This window comes from Lepisosteus oculatus, chromosome 18 (assembly GCF_040954835.1).
Source record: "Lepisosteus oculatus isolate fLepOcu1 chromosome 18, fLepOcu1.hap2, whole genome shotgun sequence".
In the NCBI taxonomy this organism is placed as follows: domain Eukaryota; kingdom Metazoa; phylum Chordata; class Actinopteri; order Semionotiformes; family Lepisosteidae; genus Lepisosteus; species Lepisosteus oculatus.
In genome coordinates, this window is record NC_090713.1 from 11,816,289 (window position 1) to 11,834,953 (window position 18,665).

At 37.4% G+C, this 18,665-nt stretch overlaps 1 protein-coding gene across 1 annotated transcript in view; it reads right to left on the reverse strand.

Annotated features, from left to right (window-relative positions):
• The window catches only part of LOC138223970 (NACHT, LRR and PYD domains-containing protein 12-like), a 514,121-nt gene that overhangs the window by 128,678 nt on the left and 366,778 nt on the right, over positions 1-18,665 (reverse strand). Inside the window, exon 15 of the mRNA XM_069180151.1 lies at positions 14,922-15,095. Coding sequence (XP_069036252.1) covers positions 14,922-15,095 — 174 coding nt within the window. The remainder of the gene's footprint in view (positions 1-14,921; positions 15,096-18,665) is intronic.

Sequence of the window (18,665 nt, forward strand, 5' to 3'; positions counted from 1 at the left end):
AGTAAGTTTTGAATATCTCAGACTCGCCATGCCTTTCAGATGCTCATAAACGATATTAATTTAGGAACATAAACATATTATGTAAACTGTATATGGCTGGTATTGGTATTTTAAAGAAAAATACACACCAGTATTCCACTTTCTCCCTAAACATTTTAAGCATGAAAGTCTTTAATGTAGTTATTTTGGAAATATTTTTACGTCCTCCTTCTGACCATATTAAGTTTATATACTTTGTGAAAAGTGATAGTGTTTCAACCTTTTTTGTGAATTCTCCCGTTATCGGCGTAAACAAAAACATAATTTTAGAATTTGATTAACGGGGAATATATTATGAAATTACGTATCTAAAGAATTTAATATAATATAATTATATTCATGTACTGTCTGGCAGAATAAACTGAAGAGTTAGTTAATGCGACACAGAAGATAATATTAATAATGTAGTGCTTTCAGGCTCACACTCTACCAGCTGGGGAATTGAACCCACACCTCCAGCATCACTCAACAGGGAAGCAGCCAGTTGAGCTACAGTAAGATTCACCTTCAACCCTGACGGACCAGGTCCCTCCTATTCAAATGAAAGGCAGTGACGTCACAACGCTGGCAAGCCCTCATCAAAGTTTAACTCGTTTAGAGCACCATACATTACAAACTCCAAGCGTTTCATTTTGAGCTCACACCTGAAGAAGGCTTCACAGCCAAAATGTTACGTTTTCTCCCTTCAGCATAGAATAAACCTATTACTTGTTCTTTTGCAGACTACACAGGCTAACGTGGCTACGCCACCTGAAGTAGGGCTGTACAGTGGTAATAGATGTGGGTCATGTTTTCCCCATTAAACAAGGTGCTTATTGCACAAATCCTGCTAAACTAAAAATTAGACACAAGAAGAGTATAATTGGACAATGTTGTGAGGATCTGGCGGAATTTCTCTGTAAACTGAAGAGTTATAGAGGAGACACATACTGTATCACCTCTTTATACACTTGTAAAAAAGAACATTTCACTCAGTGGGCGATGCATTGTTATCTCAATCACCTGCTAATTCGATTTATACCACGAGAAGACAGGAGAATGTGATTGTACTGTATCTGTACAGAATGTGTGTTGCGTTTACAAAATTAAAGTGTTTAAAATGTATAATTAAAAAGTGTTCCTGTTTAATTTATACATTGCACGACTTTTAAACCTATAAAAACAGGTTTTGATAGTTAATAACCACTTTTTATGTGAAAAAATGGCTGATTTTTCTTCCTCATGATCAGCTTAGAATCTCTGTGAATGCTGTAAGGTTTTTACTTCTTAATTAAATGTTTAAAATACACAAATTTAATAAAGACAACACACGTTTCGAATAGAAAAAATCATATTCTGTCTTCCTGGTATGTAGAACAGATTAGCAGGTCTTTTTCTCCCAATCAGAGGCTCTGAAAATAGCGTACCACCCACTTCGCTCCGTCAGAGAGAGGGAGGAAGCGCTGAGCTCTTTACTGCACAATGGCCGTTCTGCGTCTGCATTCATAACTTAGTGCTTAAAATTAAACAACGTAAATGTAAATAATTTTCTTTGACTTCTAAGTCCCTTAATTATCATTAAGCACAGGTTTCTCACCACGTTGACTACTTTTTGATACCATCATTAGACAAAGCAGGAACTTGTTGTACTTTCTAATGACATTACACATGGAAAGATTACAGATTTTAATTGTCTTTTATTTTGTTATACATTTTAGAAAAGTTTCATCTATACATGCACCACAAAACTATTCTCGATTGTATTTCTTAATGCTATGTTACATTTAGTTCATTGTTTTGAATACGTCTAATTTAGAAAGTTAGGTGTTAGCATAAACTATTAGTAATCAATAATATTAAATTTAGCACTCTAATAAATTGTTGCACTTTTCCCCGCATCTTGTAATACCATATTTTTATTGTTCAAATATGCATTAAATCTGACTACCAGAAAATAAGTTAAATACAAAATTAAAGAAAAATAGGGTAAGATATCATTCAAAATATTTTGCTAACAATGTAAACTGTTTATAAAACTAAAATTTATTAACTAAGGAATAGGATGGCAAAGTTGTTAGTATGTTTTTTTTTCATAAATACAACAGAACCAGATGTCTCAGTGGCTTTCAAAATTAAATTATGCATGCATACCTCTGAACTAGAATTATAACTAAACAGCCCACGCATTTCTAATGGTGGCCAAGTGGTTAGCGTTGCTATCTTGCAGCACTGGGGTCCTAGGTTCAATTCCTGCCATCCTGTGTGTGTGGAGTGTGCATGTTCTTTTTGGGTTCCGTGTTTTTTTTCCATATGTGTGATATGATTTCCTCTCGCACTCCAAAATATGGCTAGGTTAATGGGTAGGTGGTTATGGGTATGGGTAGGTTAATTGGCTTATGGGAAAACTGGCCCTGATGCGTGTGTGTTTGTGTCTGTCTGTCCTGTGATGGACTGGCTCTATGTCCAGGGTGTATTCTGCCTTGTGTCCGTTGCTTACTGGGATAGGCTCCAAATCCTCTGTACTGGATAAAGAGATTAGAAAATGGATGGAAGTAAAGGCACTGTGTGGATGGAACTACAGTACACACAGTGTTAGAAACCCACTATGAGATGGCAGCATATCACTGAGGATAAATTATATTATAGTGCTGGCTTAAGGAAACAGCCTTTCCACCTCTCTTGCACATCAGTATCCATACCTAGTTAGTTATTTAAACAAATTGCCTCTAAATATAAACATCTTAAGATGCTGGCTCGGTGGATCAGCATCAGCTATGTTTGCCCAACCCTTCATTTCATGTGCATCCAACACACAATTCAATGCTAGCAACTACACAAAATGTAAAATACAATCCTCATTTCAGGATCTACAGTATGGAAACATACAGTCTGTTAACTTCATCATCTTCCTCTGCAGTCTATAACATCTCCTGTTATTTTGTCAAAAGTATGCCTAACCCCATTAGGAAGTGTTCTTATTATCAGTGTATTCCTCAACTTTCCCAAAATTATCTTTTTCCTACCTACATCACTAGTCTTACATCCTGCAATAACTCAGCCAACACTTAAATCACAAATATCATATGTAAATACCAGCCATGTAGTACTCTGCATTTGGAATACTAATTTCTTTTAAAGGGAACTAGACAAATCAAGAAAGGTATTTTTTCTAGAATTAATAAATGCACATCCAGGTCACTGGGGTAATAAAATCCACACTGAACAATCTCCAATATGTTCAGAATTGGACAGCCAGAATCCTGATCGGGATACATTACGCCTTCAAGTCCTTGCACTGGCTTCCTATCAGGTTTCGAGTTTTGTGTCAACTTCAAAATCCTCAATCCGTCTGACTCTGGTCTTCTAGCTGTCCTCGAGAACATCTACACTCTGTGGATAACAGGACCTTCTCTAGCTGCACCCGAGCGCTCTGAATTTGTATCCCCAGTGATATCAGAGTCACCTCCCCTGAGTGCATTTAAATTTAACCTCAAAACCTCTCTTTTCAGAAGACATAGTGTCTGTATCTGCTTCATGTTCTAATTTTGGTAGCACTTCAAACTGCTTGTCTTTCTTATATGTATTTACTTTGTAATCTGTGGTCCTTATAACTGTTTTTACACCTGTTATATTGTTTTGAGATGGCACTTTTAAAGGTACTAAATAAAATAAAGCTTTTTATTATTGTTATAGAGAAACATGATCAGATTTTCCTGGTTCAGAAAAAAAGATCTAAAGTATACTAGTTTGTCACTCTTCTCATTCCCTCTTTGCTAAATGGCTTTTCATACTAATCTGATCAATCTAACTGCCTATTTTTTGTGCTTTCTCTATCCTGCTAGATTTGCAATTATTCTGAAAATTTTCTTCTTGAATTAACTCATTTCTAAATACCTTTTTTCACTGTTAACATCTTGCAGCAACTCTGCGACAAAATATACACTAAGCTCAACCTGACAGTTCATCCTGCTACCAACATGAAATAAAAAAAATCTTAAGATTTCTATATTTATGTCTTTATTTAGTGGTTTCATCAGTGACAAAGGCTAAACTTTCTTGGAAAAATGTCTTTTACGTGTTGCGGAAAAACTGACTTGCTTGAACAAAATATATTTACAAATCCTTTCACGTGCTCCATTTCTAAAACTTTTTGCTCATATGTATTTTTGTATTTTTTACACCTCTAGCACATCCTTCATTTTCATTTGCCTTAATTGAAAAAATATCGTTTGCCCAGCCTAAGAGGGGGGTTTGCTCTCATTGACAGCTGACACTCCTCCATACACTTAAGTGAAAAATTAATAACGCCAATGTAAAAGTCATTTTTACAATTTGTTAATAATACAAATGTTAAGTTCTCTAAAGCTTTCTCAGTCAAGTATGATAATTCACACAGGGAGCTGTGTAAGCATGCGCAGGCAGCAAAAGATCAGCTAAACAAGGAAGAAAACGCTTTCAGAGAAAACAGTGTTTCAGGTGTGAAGAATACAGATCACCAATTAAATTTCAGCCTAAACCTGTCCCCACACACCCTGCCCCCACTGCGATTAGAATATACACAAGGCACTGAAAGCGTCACAGTACTTGAGATGATCAGGTGTTTCGCAGACATAAGCATAGTACGTAATTCAGACTTTTTGAATTTACACCTGGAGTGCACCAGGTATTAGATCTTGTTTATATTAAAGTTGTATCAATGGACAGTGGTGGACTGTGCGCTATTTTGTCAGTAACCTGCTAATCTGCTAATCTAATCTAAAATAAAAATAAAAGGAACAAATAATAAGTTTATTCCAAGATGAAAAGAGAAGAGAGAAAATGCAACATTTTGGCTGTGAAGCCATCTTCAGGTATGAGGGTCTTTGGCTCAAAATGAAACACTTGGAGTTTGTAATATAGGGCGCTCTGAACGAGTTAAACTTTGATGCAGAAAAAATATATTTCCCACAAGCTATACTCATTCTCTCCGATGCAGTGCAGTTAAAAAAATATCTCTGATACAGTTCCTAAATTAATATTGTTTATGACAATCAAACACTTTATGCTCCTCTTCTTTTTATGCTCAGCTACTAAAATTTCCCTTTAGTTTACCTACCGGCCATGTAGTACACGGCATTGTGGAATAATAGTTTAATAATAGATCTGTTTCACTTTTTTTTTCTCACCCACTGCGATTCGTGCAGAAGGGTTAAAAAGAAAGTCAGACAGGCAGGGGGAAGAGGGAGGGGTGAAACTGTTACCTGTCATGGATAAAGCGATTAGAAAATAGGTGGATTTACACCTGTGAAAAGCGTTCCAATTTTAATGCGATACGGAAGACATTATTCATAATAAATGATCTTGTAAACTGAAAATGTATGAAGAAGACACATTGCGTATCGCCTCTTTCTACACTTGGAAGAACATTCTAATGTTAATGCGACACTGAAGATATTATTAATAACCTTTTAAATCTGAAGGGAGATCTAAAGGGATCCACACAGTAAAGGTTCCTGCTGCTGTAGCTATCAGAGGGAAAGACGGTGACGTCATCGTGCAGGCGAGCAGACACACCCTCTAATGTCCGGCGTATGCGTTAAATATATTTAGATCTTTGAATTAATATCGTTATTGATTTCTTTAGCCTTACAACATTGTCCAATAATACTCTTCTTGTGTTTAATTTTTAGTTAAGCAGGATTTGAGCTACAGACCATAATAAAACAGGATTCACTTTTTTAACATATTTAATTATCAAATATTAAGCTTGATATGGACAGAAGGAGCACATAAAAACGTTTCTGAAATAACCACACGTAAGTCTTTGATGCTTAAAATGTTTAGGGAGAAAGTGGAATACTCGTGTGTATTTTTTCTTTAAAATACCAATACCAGCCACCTACCCTGAGTGCATTTAAATCTAACCTCAAAACCTTTCATTTCAGAAGACGTATTGTCTGTATCTGCTTCATTTTCTAATATTGGTAGCACTTCTAACTGCTTGTCTTTCTTATATGTATTTACTTTGTATTTTTTTTATAAAATACCAACACCAGCCATATACAGTTTGTAACGTAGCGATTTCTATGTCTTTATTTAGTGGTTACATTAGTGACAAAAGCTAAACTTTTAGCTTCAGTAACACGGAAGCCGTATGGCATACATGTTTGTAATGACAAAATAGTATCAATAATATATATTGTCAGTTATGATATCAGTAGCAGTTTGAAATTATTTGTTGTTATTAATAAATGACTTGGCTTAGAACATGTTGTGATATTTAGAAATATAAAAAACGTCAATATAGTGTCCATAATATTTGCTATTTTAGTTTTTCAAAGAAATGTTTATTTCTTAAAAGAAAACTCATGGTGATAGGTGGGTTTGAACACTCAACCCCAGGCATATAAGTCACTTAAACCATCATGCCACAACTGCAATCACATGAAAAAAAAAGCACTGGAACAGCCGTACACATATCGATAGAAAGTCTTATACTACAGTTTGTGCTACAGTACATGAATATAATTATATCTTCATTAATTTCTGTAGATACGCAATTCCATATTATATTCCCTATTAATCCCTATTCTAAAAGTATGCTTTTGTTTACTCCGATAACGAGCGTATTTACAGAAAAGGTTAAAACACTATCAGTTTTCACAAAGTATATAAACTTAATATGGTCAGAAGGAGCGCGTAAAAACGTTTCCGAAATAACCACATGTAAGACTCTGATGCTTAAAATATTTAGGGAGAAAGTGGAATACCCGCCATATACAGTTTACATAATATGTTTATGTTCCTAAATTAATATTGTTTATGATCATAAGATGCATTATGCTCCTCTTCTTTTTGTGCTCCTCTTTCCCTTTAGTTGTAAGATTCCATAGAAATATTTAATACTAAACAGATTAAAACATACACAGTACAGAGATTAAATGATTAAATCTTTTCAATACCGACCAAAAAAAATGACACAAGAAGAGTATTTTTGGACAAGGTGAGGCTCTGGCGAAATTGCTCTGTAAACTGAAGAGTTATAGAGAAGATTTTCTCTCCCAGCCTCAGCAGCAAACAGCAGATAATTGTTTTCTTCCTTGATTAGCTGATCTGTCTGCTGCTATTAAAAAGTTGGGCGTGATTTTTTAGCAGCAGACAGATTAGGCAAAAAACAAGCTGTTAACAGGCTGTTTCGTGTTCTTCCTAAGATTGTTGAGTGCAGTGGGGGACATTCAGGAATGTGATTTCACAGATGCTTTTGTTCTGTCTTGCATTGTCAGATTGTGAATAAATAAAAGCATTTTTAAAATAAATATAAGGAAATCAGCAATCAAATGTCCTTTTTTCCCCGAAACACTCGTATTTCCATACTGTAGTTTGAGTCTTTGTGTAAGCTGTAAATTCTTTTTACTTCTTAATTTAACTTTTGAAACACTTTCCGCGCATTCTGTACAGAAATAAAATCATGTTTTCTACAGGTGTTGAGCAGATTAGCAGGTTGCTGACAAAATAGCGCACCGTCCCCCACTGCGCAGTATAACTTTAAACGGACAGGAAAAAGAGCATTTTCAGAGAGCAATTACGTTATGTTTATGCAGAATAAGTTATTAGATTTATGAGCAATCTAATTTCTTATTCGTTTAAACAGTGACATTTCAGCTGCATACTCAGGTGAGCCCGAAAGTGCTACATTATTAATAACATCTTCCGTGTTGCATTAACATTGAAATGTTCTTTTTAACAAGTGTAAAAAGAGGCGATGGGCATTTAGGTAGATTGCCAGGGAAAAGGATTTGTAAATATATTTTGTTAAAGCAAGTCAGTTTCTTGCAAAACATAAAATACATTATTTCCAAGAAAGTTTAGCCTTTGTCACTAATGAAACCACTAAATTGGTTAAAATGGGAACAGGTGAGGCAGGCAGAGGGAAGGGGGAGGCATCTTCCCACCTCTATGACTAAAGAAAGTGTCAAAGAAAAATGTCTTGAGCGACATACAGAGCCGAAAACGTTTGGTGCGGTCTTCTCTGCTTTAAAGGTACACTCATTGTGGATGAATTTTCACCTCAAACGTTCGCCCACCAGCTAACACAGAGAAGCACACTGTACAAAATGTACTTGCAAGAATAGCGTTTACAAACATAAAAAAAACAAGTTTTATACTGTTATACTACACAGTGTATTAAAACACACTATGTTCACTACACTGCCCACTAAACCTCTTTCTCAGAATTTCACGGGGGGTTCACAGCTGGATACTAATTTTTCTGGTAAAAATTCAGATACTTGTCAACATATTTACTAAAATTAACCATCTCAGTATTTCTGCATAATTACAATATTTATGATGAAGGTGGAAGGTTGTGTACATTTGTAAAACTGAGCAATCTTGCTTTTATAAAATATACCAACTTTTTCACGTTTAATGCTTAACATGCTGTAATACAGTTTACAATGATTACAAGTCTAAACAGTATACAACTTTAATTCTTATCTCTATTAATATAACTATCAAGTGGTATTAAATAAATACAACTTTTTTTGTATAGATGACACTCTTCTCAAATGTATTAAAAAAATAAAAATGATTCCAATCTAATTTTCCCACGTGTGATACCATTAGGAAATACATTACGCTCCTGCTGTGTTTAACGATGGTATGAAAAATAAATTTAAATGGTGAGAAAGCTATGCTTAAAGTTACCTAAGGGACTTAAAAGAAAAAGATAACGATTTACAATGCATTGTCAGATTGTGAATCAATAAAGGCATTTAATTAAACACGCGTTTGCGATTTTAATCAAAATGGGGGTAATGGGGGTAAATAAAGCACATGCCTAACCCATTAGGCCACAGAAGTAATCACATGGGAAGGAGTGAAACTGATACAGACATTTCCAAAGAAAGTGTACTACTGTGATAATTTGAGCTATAGTATATGAATATAATTATATCGTTATTAATTTCTTTAGATAAGCAATTCCATATTATATTCCCTATTAATCAAATTCTAAAAAGTATGCGTGTTTTTACTGTGATAACAAAATATTCGCAGAAAATGTTCAAACACTATACAGTAATTTTCTACAATGTATATAAACTTAATATAGTCAGAACAGGCACATAAAAAGGTTTCCAAAATACCCACATGTAAGACTTTGATACTTAAAATGTTTAGAAATACTGGTGTGTATTTTTTATTTAAACTACCAATACCAGCCATATACAGTTTACACAATATGTTTATGTTCCTAAATTAATATCGTTTATGTGCATGTGAAAGGCATGGTGAATCAGAGATTTTCAAAACTTAATTTGTATGATTGGAAATCAATACGTGATCAGAAGTGCTTTGGTGTTACGTTTTGTCAATTAAAAAATAAAGTATTTTCGTTTACAAAAATGGTTACAAAGAAAGTGTAATACGTGTAATTACCACGGTAATACATTGAATTTACAGCTTGTCCAAGGTCATTCATTATTAATACTATTAGTAATATCTTCGGAAAGACTTTCTTCTTCTTCTTCTTTTTCACAGCCTTAGTCCCAGACTGTCCTGGGGTCAGCTGCTTTGGTTGCTCTTCTCCATTTGTCTCTGTCGAGCACATCTTCCTCACTCACTTCACATACCTCCATATCTTTTCTCACACAATCTATCCATCTCTTTCTAGGCCTGCCTCTTCCTCTGTTACCTTCCACCTCAAATTCCATTACCCTCTTTGTTACTTCCTCAACGTCCCTCCTCATGATATGTCCATACCACCGTAACCTCGCCTCTCGCATCTTCTCAACCACATCCACCACCCTACATCGTCTACGGATTTCTTCATTTCTGATCTTATCCTTCATTGAAATCTGCAGAATCCATCTCAACATCCTCATTTCAGTTCTTCTCATCAAGTTTTCTTCCCTCTTTCCAACTGCCAAGCATTCAGCTCCATATAGTAGTACAGGTCTAATCACAGTCTTGTACATTTTGCACTTTAACTTTCTGGGAATTTTCCTGTCACAGATTATTCCAGTTATCTCTCTCCACTTGTTCCATCCAGCTTTCACTCTTTGTTTTACTGCCTCCAGTGTTTCTCCTCCCTTTACCAGTTTTGATCCAAGGTATTTAAAGTCATCAACTTGTTTCAGTTTTCCTCCATTTGTCTCCTCAACATTGGTCATAGTATCTCCTCTTCTCTCCATTACCATTATTTCAGATTTTTCTGCATTCATTTTCAGTCCACCCTTTTCCAGACTCCTCTGCCATTTGAACACTTTCTCCTGTAGTTCTACTTCTGAGTCTGCCATCAGTGCCACATCATCAGCAAAGATGAGTTCCCAAGGCACTTCTGTTCTTACCTCCTCTGTCAGTGTGTCAATAATGTTTATGAAAAGGAAAGGACTTAGTGCTGATCCTTGGTGTACTCCAACTGTGATTTCAAACTCTTTTGTCTCTCCCTGTTGTGTTATCATCTTCGTAGTTGCATCTCTATAGGTTGCTTGAACTAACTTGACCATGCTTTCTGGTACTCCTTTCTTCCTCAAGCACCAATACACCACCTCTCTGGGCACACGGTCATATGCCTTCTCCAAGTCCAGAAAGGCCACATACAGCTTTTTCCCTTTCTCTAGTGTCTTCTCCTGTAACTGTCTCATCACAAAAATGGCATCTGTTGTGCTTTTCCCCACTGAGAATCCAAATTGTGAGTTGTGGATCCTGATTATCTTCCTGAGTCTCTTGTCCAGAATTTTTTCCAGGATTTTCAATCCATGTTCCAGAAGTTTTATTCCTCTATAGTTTTTACACTCCATTGGGTCTCCTTTCTCCTTGTAGATGGTAACCATACTGCTTTTTGTCCATTCTTCTGGAATTCTCTCTTCCTTTGCAATATTGTTTAGCAATCTCGTCAGCCACTGAATCCCTTCTTCATCGAGGTTCTTAAAGTGTTCTGCTGCTATTCCTGATGGTCCAGTTGCTTTGCCCACTTTCATCTCTTTGATAGCTTCTGTCACTTCCTTTACTGAAATTTCTTGGATTGGTCCACACACTACGTCTGCCTCCACTAGGTTCTCCCTCTCATTTTCTACATTTAACAGATTTTTGAAGTACTCCAGCCATCTTTGCTTGATCTGTTCTTCTTTAATCAAGACTCTGCCTTCTCCATCCTTGAGTACCGCCACCCGGATAATATCTTTTTTCTGTCTCGCTCTATGTTTAGCAATCTTGTAGATTTGGTCCTCTCCTTCCTTTGTTTCAAGTTTCTCATACCATTCTTTCCAGGCTCTTTCCTTTGCTCTTGCTACACTTCTTTTTGCTACCTTCTTTAGTCTCTTATATTCTTGTAATTCTCCAGTGCCATCTTTCAGTGCCTTGTATGCTTTTTTCTTTTCCTTCAGTGTTTCCTGAACTTCCATATCCCACCACCACTCTTCATTTTCCCTCGGTCTGCCTCCTCTTGTCTTTCCACAAACCCTGGTAGCAGCCTCTTCTAGGATGTGGCTCATCTCAGTCCACTCTTCTTCAACTGAAGGCTCCTCTGTTTCCTCTGTGTTGTTTTTCATTTCTTTCACCAGCCTGTTGAAATCTACTTTGTTTTCTCTCAGTTTCCACACTTTTGTTCGTGCTGGGTGTTTCCTCTGCCTTATTCTTCGCTCCTTCAATATTGTGATGTCCATCACCAGTAGCCTGTGTTGTCTGGTAACAGCCTCATAGGGCAGGACTTTAGCATCTTGGACTTTCGCTCTATCAATTCTTCTCACTAATATGTAATCTATTTGGGTATCATGGCCACCACTCCTGTATGTCACCTTTTGCTCATAATTCTTCGTGAACCCTGTGTTCACTGCAAACAATTCAAGAGCTTGGAGTGTTTCTAGTAGCCTTCCTCCTTCTTCATTTCTCTCTCCTAGCCCTCTCTGACCATGTTCATCTAGATAATCTGGGCATTTCTCTCCTAAATGTGCATTGAAGTCTCCTCCAATTACCACCATTTCATTTCCTGGGATTCTGCTAATCACTTCTTCGAGATCTTCCAAAAAGCTATCCTTTTCCTCCTGTGGTCTTCCTACCTGTGGTGCATATACAGAGAAAGACTTTGATGCATCAAATATTTCTGCATAATTAAAATATTCTCATCAAGGGGGATTCACAGCTGGATACTAATTTTTCTGGTAAAAATTCAGATACTTGTCAACATATTTACTAAAATTAACCATCTCAGTATTTCTGCATAATTAAAATATTTATGATGCAGGTGGAAGGTTGTGTACTTTTGTCCAACTGAGTAATCTTGCTTTTATAAAATATACCAAATTTTTAATGTTTAATGCTTAACATGCTGTAATACACAGTTTAAAATTATTACACATCTAAAGAGTATACAACTTAAATTCTTAATTGGAAAAAGACTGTCCTTCAGCAGTGATCGGGATTCGAAACCATGTGTTTTCTGGTGACAGCTCAAATGCTGTACATAAGATGTTAAGCTTTATTAGCTCCACCTGGCAGTTTTACAAGGTGATTCCTTGTTTTACCGCAGTTTACTCCGTGCATTTTAAATGGCTGCATCCCTATATATAGTATGTGTAAAAAAGATGGGCAAAGTGGGAAAGATTGCATGTTGAGATGTCTAATATGTCATGTTAATATGTAATGAGGTGTTAACAAAGAAACCACACACAACAACTTGTATATAATCACGTAATAGTTTTTTATCTTTCTATATGCCCTCCTTCTTTCTCGTTTTGTACTTCCTAGGTGTTAATTATTTGATGCATGTGAAAAAGAAAATGTTGTGTCTCAGCATTAGCACATAAAAAAACACAAAAATCACCAGTGTTCACTTACCACAGTTCTGTTAATTTACTGTTGCGATTCCTTAGAGTGGTAGACAACAGTTTCACTCCTGAATTCCCCAGGTTATTGTTACTCAGATAGAGTTTTCTCAGACTGGAGTGTTAAACTGAGGCCAGATCTTCACAACATCTCTCTGTAAGTCCACACTCACTCATCTTGCAGACAAAAAGACAGGCTCACAGCTGAACATCTGCACAGCTCGTCCAAATCATTGTTTCCATCATTTAGATCCTACATTAGTAGAAACCTCCGAGAAGCAGTGCAGACAGAATCTGACATTATTCTGACATGATGCAAAACTTAAAAAACTGGAAATTAATTTCTCCCTTGCTCTTGGGAAGGATTGGGACAACAAGAATGAATGTACTTCCAGGATTTCTGTCTTCCTCCTTGTTTCTGTCTTATGCCCCTCAATGACCATTTCTAAAACGTCTGTCTATTTTGTGTGGTTTAAAGTCAGGGTGCCATGCTATTTCTCTCAACCCTCAAAACAACTATTCCTTTCTTGAGTTTTTCTAAGTAATTAATGTATTTAAATTGCAGAATTTAATTATTTTCATAATGCTTTGAGTTATACTAGGTGTAAAACATAATGTTTTAAGTGAGATGAATACCTTTTGCTGGGGAGTGGTCACTCAGGTAGTTGAAGCTTTAAGCTGAGCTGCACAGAAGTTAGACTGTAGATCTGGGAGTGTTAGAGTGCTGTAGGTTTTACCTGAGGTTTTCTTCCCTCCCAAATAAATCTAGACTGAAGTTTGTCCTGAAATTTGACTTTATCTGTCATTACAGGGATATGTTTATACTGTCAGCTAATTGACAAAGTGGTAGTGCTGCATTTGAACACCATCAACATAACTTTCAATAAACAATTATCCAATTCAGGGTCACAGTTACCCAGAGCCTGTCCCAGGAAGCACTGGACACAAGGCAGGATTGAACCCTGGACAGGATGCCAGTCTATCAAAGAGCACACACTCATACCAGTGCCAGCTTTCCCACAAGTCTATTAACCTGCCAGCATGTTTGTGGACTGTAGGAGAAAACTGGAACACCACACAAACATGGGGAGAACATACAAACGCCATACAGATAGCACCCCAGGTCTGGAATTGAACCTAGGGCCCCAGTGTGATATCTCCTGCACTGAGCTGATGGAAGCAGTAAGCTGGAGACTGAATCCAGGTGCGGGCTCTGCTGGAAGCAAGCAGGGCAGGCAGGAGAAAGTGAAACTAGAGACGCGATCGAAATGGAAGGGTTGAGCTGAGAGGAACTGATTAAAGCACCAGGCAGAGTCGTTTAACATGCAGGGTTCAGTGCACAGGGATCAGTGCAAGACGTGGTCAAACAGGCAAGGTTAAAGCACACAGAGAGAGGAGAAAACACTGGGGAAATTCAAAGCTGAGAAGAATTAAATGAGACTAAAATAAGAGGTTAACATATTGATAAAGTTTGCATACCTAACTCACTTCCACAGCTACATCCTTTCAGATGTATGTAGAATATTAAAAAATACAGTAGGAATACAAGAGTTAAGAGTAAGATTCAAATGAGAAATTTGGGTTGGCCCAGTCTTCAAAATCTTGAAGAAATATATAACAATCCTTATTTGGAGTACTTTTTCTTCTGGGACAAACACCAGATGAGCTGCCTTCAGAGGCAGAAAGATACTTGTTAAGAACTGTCAAGACGGCAGCCATGAAATAAATCACTAGAAACTGGTTAAAGCTGAACAGACCTTGTGTTCAAATGAAGAAGGACTCTATGAATGAAATCTCATAGACAATGTTACCCACAGAATTATAAATCAACAACAACGTAAACATATCTATAAAAAGATGTGCAAAGTGGGAAAGATTGCATGTCGAGTCTCTCAGCAATGAGATATTAACAAAGAAGCCAGAGACAAGAACTTGTACAAAGTTGCGTAACAGTTTTTTGTCTTTCTGTATGCCCTCTTTCTTTCTTGTTTTGTACTTCCTAGGTGTTTTTTCTGATGCATGAGAAAAAGTGAATGTTGTGCGTTTCAGAATATCTACATCAAACAATAAAAAACAAAGAAATCACCAGTGTTCACTTACCCCAGTGTTGTTAATTTACAGTTGGGATCCCTCAGAGCTGCAGACAGCAGTTTCACTCCTGAATCCCCCAGGTTATTTTTACTCAGATCCAGCTCTCTCAGACTGGAGTGTTGAGACTGAAGAGCAGAGGCCAGATCTTCACAACATCTCTCTGTTAGTCCACATTCCCACATCCTGCAGACAAAAAAGACAGGAGCACAGCTGAACTTTTGCACAGCTCATCCACATCTTTCTTTCCAAGTCTTCACTACAACACCCAGCTCAGCAGTAATATACAACATCATGTCATTATCCATCTCAGAGTGTCCATGGATGAGGATGATGAAGATAACACCTTCAAAATTTGGGTTCCAGGAGGAAGAAGAAAGATGAGAAGAAATTCTCAGTAAGGGAGACAGTGGGACACAGGGAGACACACGGAGCTACAGTGACTGGAAATGGGAAACAGAAATAGAAAGACTTTGACTTTTAACCATAATAAAAATTGCTTCACATTTATTATTATATTTTATTTTGATGTCATCTTCTTATAGTTATTTTAGTTAGTTACAGTGTTGTTGTTTTTCTTCAAATGGTTTATTAATCCCAAATGTAAATGACCAATACTGGAGTAAGTGGACTGGAGATTTTGATGTTTGCAGATATTTTGAGAAAAACAACTTTCCCATTTAACGAAAAGACAGACTCCCAGACTCCCACATGTAACATAGTCAAAACACACCAACACCTTCAGACAAGAGTCTACAGTTTTACTGGAGGAATTCTAGAGACATTCTGCTCCTCACCAACCCCTCAAACACTCTCCTCCTCTACAGACCCTCCACCTGAGACTGTGTTAATCCTGCTCTTGTAGAAGAGGAGCTGGGTCTGGCCCAGCAGAAAGAGCACTGGGTACAATTCTCTTCTTACTGACATAACTCACCCTGAACACAACAGCAGCCGGAACACAACCGCACATCCTGAGTGTTTTTTCTTTGAGAATGAATGTGGATGCCTTGCACTATGTTCATCCTCCCTTTTTCCCCCTGTCTATTGAATTTAAACTCATCCACACCTCCAAGCTCGTTAGTTGATCCGTACACTCTGGATCTCTCCATAGTGCTGTTGTGATTCTCGCTCTCCAGCTTTTTAATCTAGGGACACGTAGCTTCGGACCCCCTCAAGTTCAATGAGCACGGTACATGTTTATTTAACCTGGTTGAACTAAAATATAGCTTGTACTCACTAGAACCCTTACAGTATAGCACCCCAAACAATTACAGTATCTCCAGTTTTACTAGAGGAATTCTAGTGAGATCCTGCTCTTCACCAACCCCTCAAACTCTCACTCCCTCTACAGACCCTCTGCCTGAGACTGTGTTTATCCTGCTCTTGTAGAAGAGGAGTTGGCTCTGGCCCAGCAGAAAGTGCACTGGGTGCAATTCTCTTCTTACTGAACACTTACCTAAACACAACAGCAGGGCTGCTGAAGGTCAGAATATGGTAAGAGAAGAGTTGGATCAAGAGACTCAACATGGGAGTCAGACAGGTTCAGGTGCTATAGCAGTGAAAGTGTACCTGAATATCAACACAGAAGTGAAACCATAACCAGAGGTACAACATTAAATTCATACAGTATATAACACAATGGATGACCTAGGTTCTTAATGTGACCGATGTCAATGTTCTTAATGTGGCATAACAAAATGACACTTTTAATTTGGCAGTGCCTCCACCTGAAACAGACCTGAATCAATCTGTGAGTATATTAGGCTTTTGGGACACATACTGCAGCCTACTGCTAATGTAGCAGTACTGCCAAATTGTAATGTACAGCTAGCTACATAAAGTTACACTAGCTTGGCAGCACCTTTCAAAATGAAATGAAAGCCTAAACCCTGCTTAAGAAAAAAAATTCCTGGACCAGGTAAAGTCAACTTTAGCAAAGACATGGTTATGTACTATTAGGTGAGGGTCTATAGAATAGATTTGAGCTACTTTTGGAGAGGCACAATTTTTTGTTTGTTTGGGAGGGGAGTGAGACCACTCCCTGTGCATCACTGCATGGTCCCAGTCTGGGTGGTCTTATCAACCCCAGCAGTTGTGACAGAGACCAATATCAAAATATTCATTATCATAATGTATACAAAATGGAATTCCATTTGTAATACAGCAAATAAGACAAAAACAAGGTGATTTTCTATTAGCTGTGGGACTGTAGAATAAATTTAAGGTATTTTTGAAGAGGCACAAATTTTTCTTTGGTCATGACAGGAGTGAGACCACACCTTGCTCATCACTGCACGGTCCCAGTCTGGTAATAGGAGGTGCTCTACATACCTCAGCAGTTTTGACAGAGACACGTGGGAGAGGTATTCGTTTAAATAATTTAAGTGTGATAACACTTTGTTACGGAGCCCGGGAGGGGCCATCAGTAGGAAAAAAAGTTATATCGTGGGAACGATTTACAATTCATGCTCACAAAATTACTTTTTCCTTCGTTTTCCTTGTGTCACGGTATTCGCACGCATGTAGAAAGTTTCTAAAATGCCAGCATTACCCCAGGCTCCGAGCAACCACTATCAAACGCTATATAACACATTTCCGCGTCTTTATATCTGTTGTGTATCTTAATAAAGAGCCGTTCTTATATTATTTTAACTATTTTATTAACTACACAAATCATGCCCTCACACCATATATTCCCGCCTTCTACTCTCTCGTTCTGTTGTCTCGCGATGTCTACTCACTATACTACATCCATTCCTTTGTTATTTTTAAAGTCCATAACTTTACCATACAATTGTAACAATTCTATATCAACACACAGTAAACGGTTATTAACTATTACAACAAAATGTATGTAAAACCTTCCATTTCTATTCAACACATTTTACAACAATTTCTATGCGTACCAACTCAAATTTTAGTTCACTTAAGTCACTTCTAAATATCACTTCATTTCTAGCAGTCTAAGCAACATCTACATAGATAACACAAACAAAATAGGGCAATTTAACATTTGGAGAGCTGTGCAACTCCTATATTTTTAAATGTCTCTGTAACGAGCCGGTTTCCTGATAACCCTGCCACTTCTGGTTGTTACTTCACTTCTGGGTAAAGTTACTGGCTCTCCTACGGATGTACTCTCCACTGTCTGAGTCCTCCACGTCAGAAAGTCTTGTATTCTCAGCATTTTCTGTTTCTGCAGATTCAAAATCAAGATCCAATGGAGGAGCGTGTCGAAGATGTTTTACATTTCTCATTATTTTTGAACCATCTTCCACATTCACTAACTCAAAAGAGTTACAAGAGGTGTTGAGGGGTTTATGATCCATTTGAAGTGTGAACTTGCCTCCCCATAAACATGTCCTAAAATGTTCCACTGCCCAAACACAACCCAAGGCTTCACACTCTATTTGCGAGTAATGCCTTTCTGTTGGGGTAAGTAAGCGACTTGCATATGCCACTGGTTTGTTCTGTCCATGTTCTTGTCTTTGTAGCAATACTGCTCCAAGCCCTACAGGACTCACGTCACTGATCACTACTATTGGTTTGAAGCAGCCATTCAAAATGCGCGGTACAAACCCGCAGTACGGTAAACTACCCACAAGCCACCGCAGGGCACCGCGGTAAGTGATTGACAGGGGCACTCGTGGTGCATTGGTTGGTAGTGAAAAGATTTAATCATTTAATGTCTTTACTGTGCACATTTTAATCCGCTTAGTTTTGAATATTTATATGGAATTTTACCACTAAAGGGAA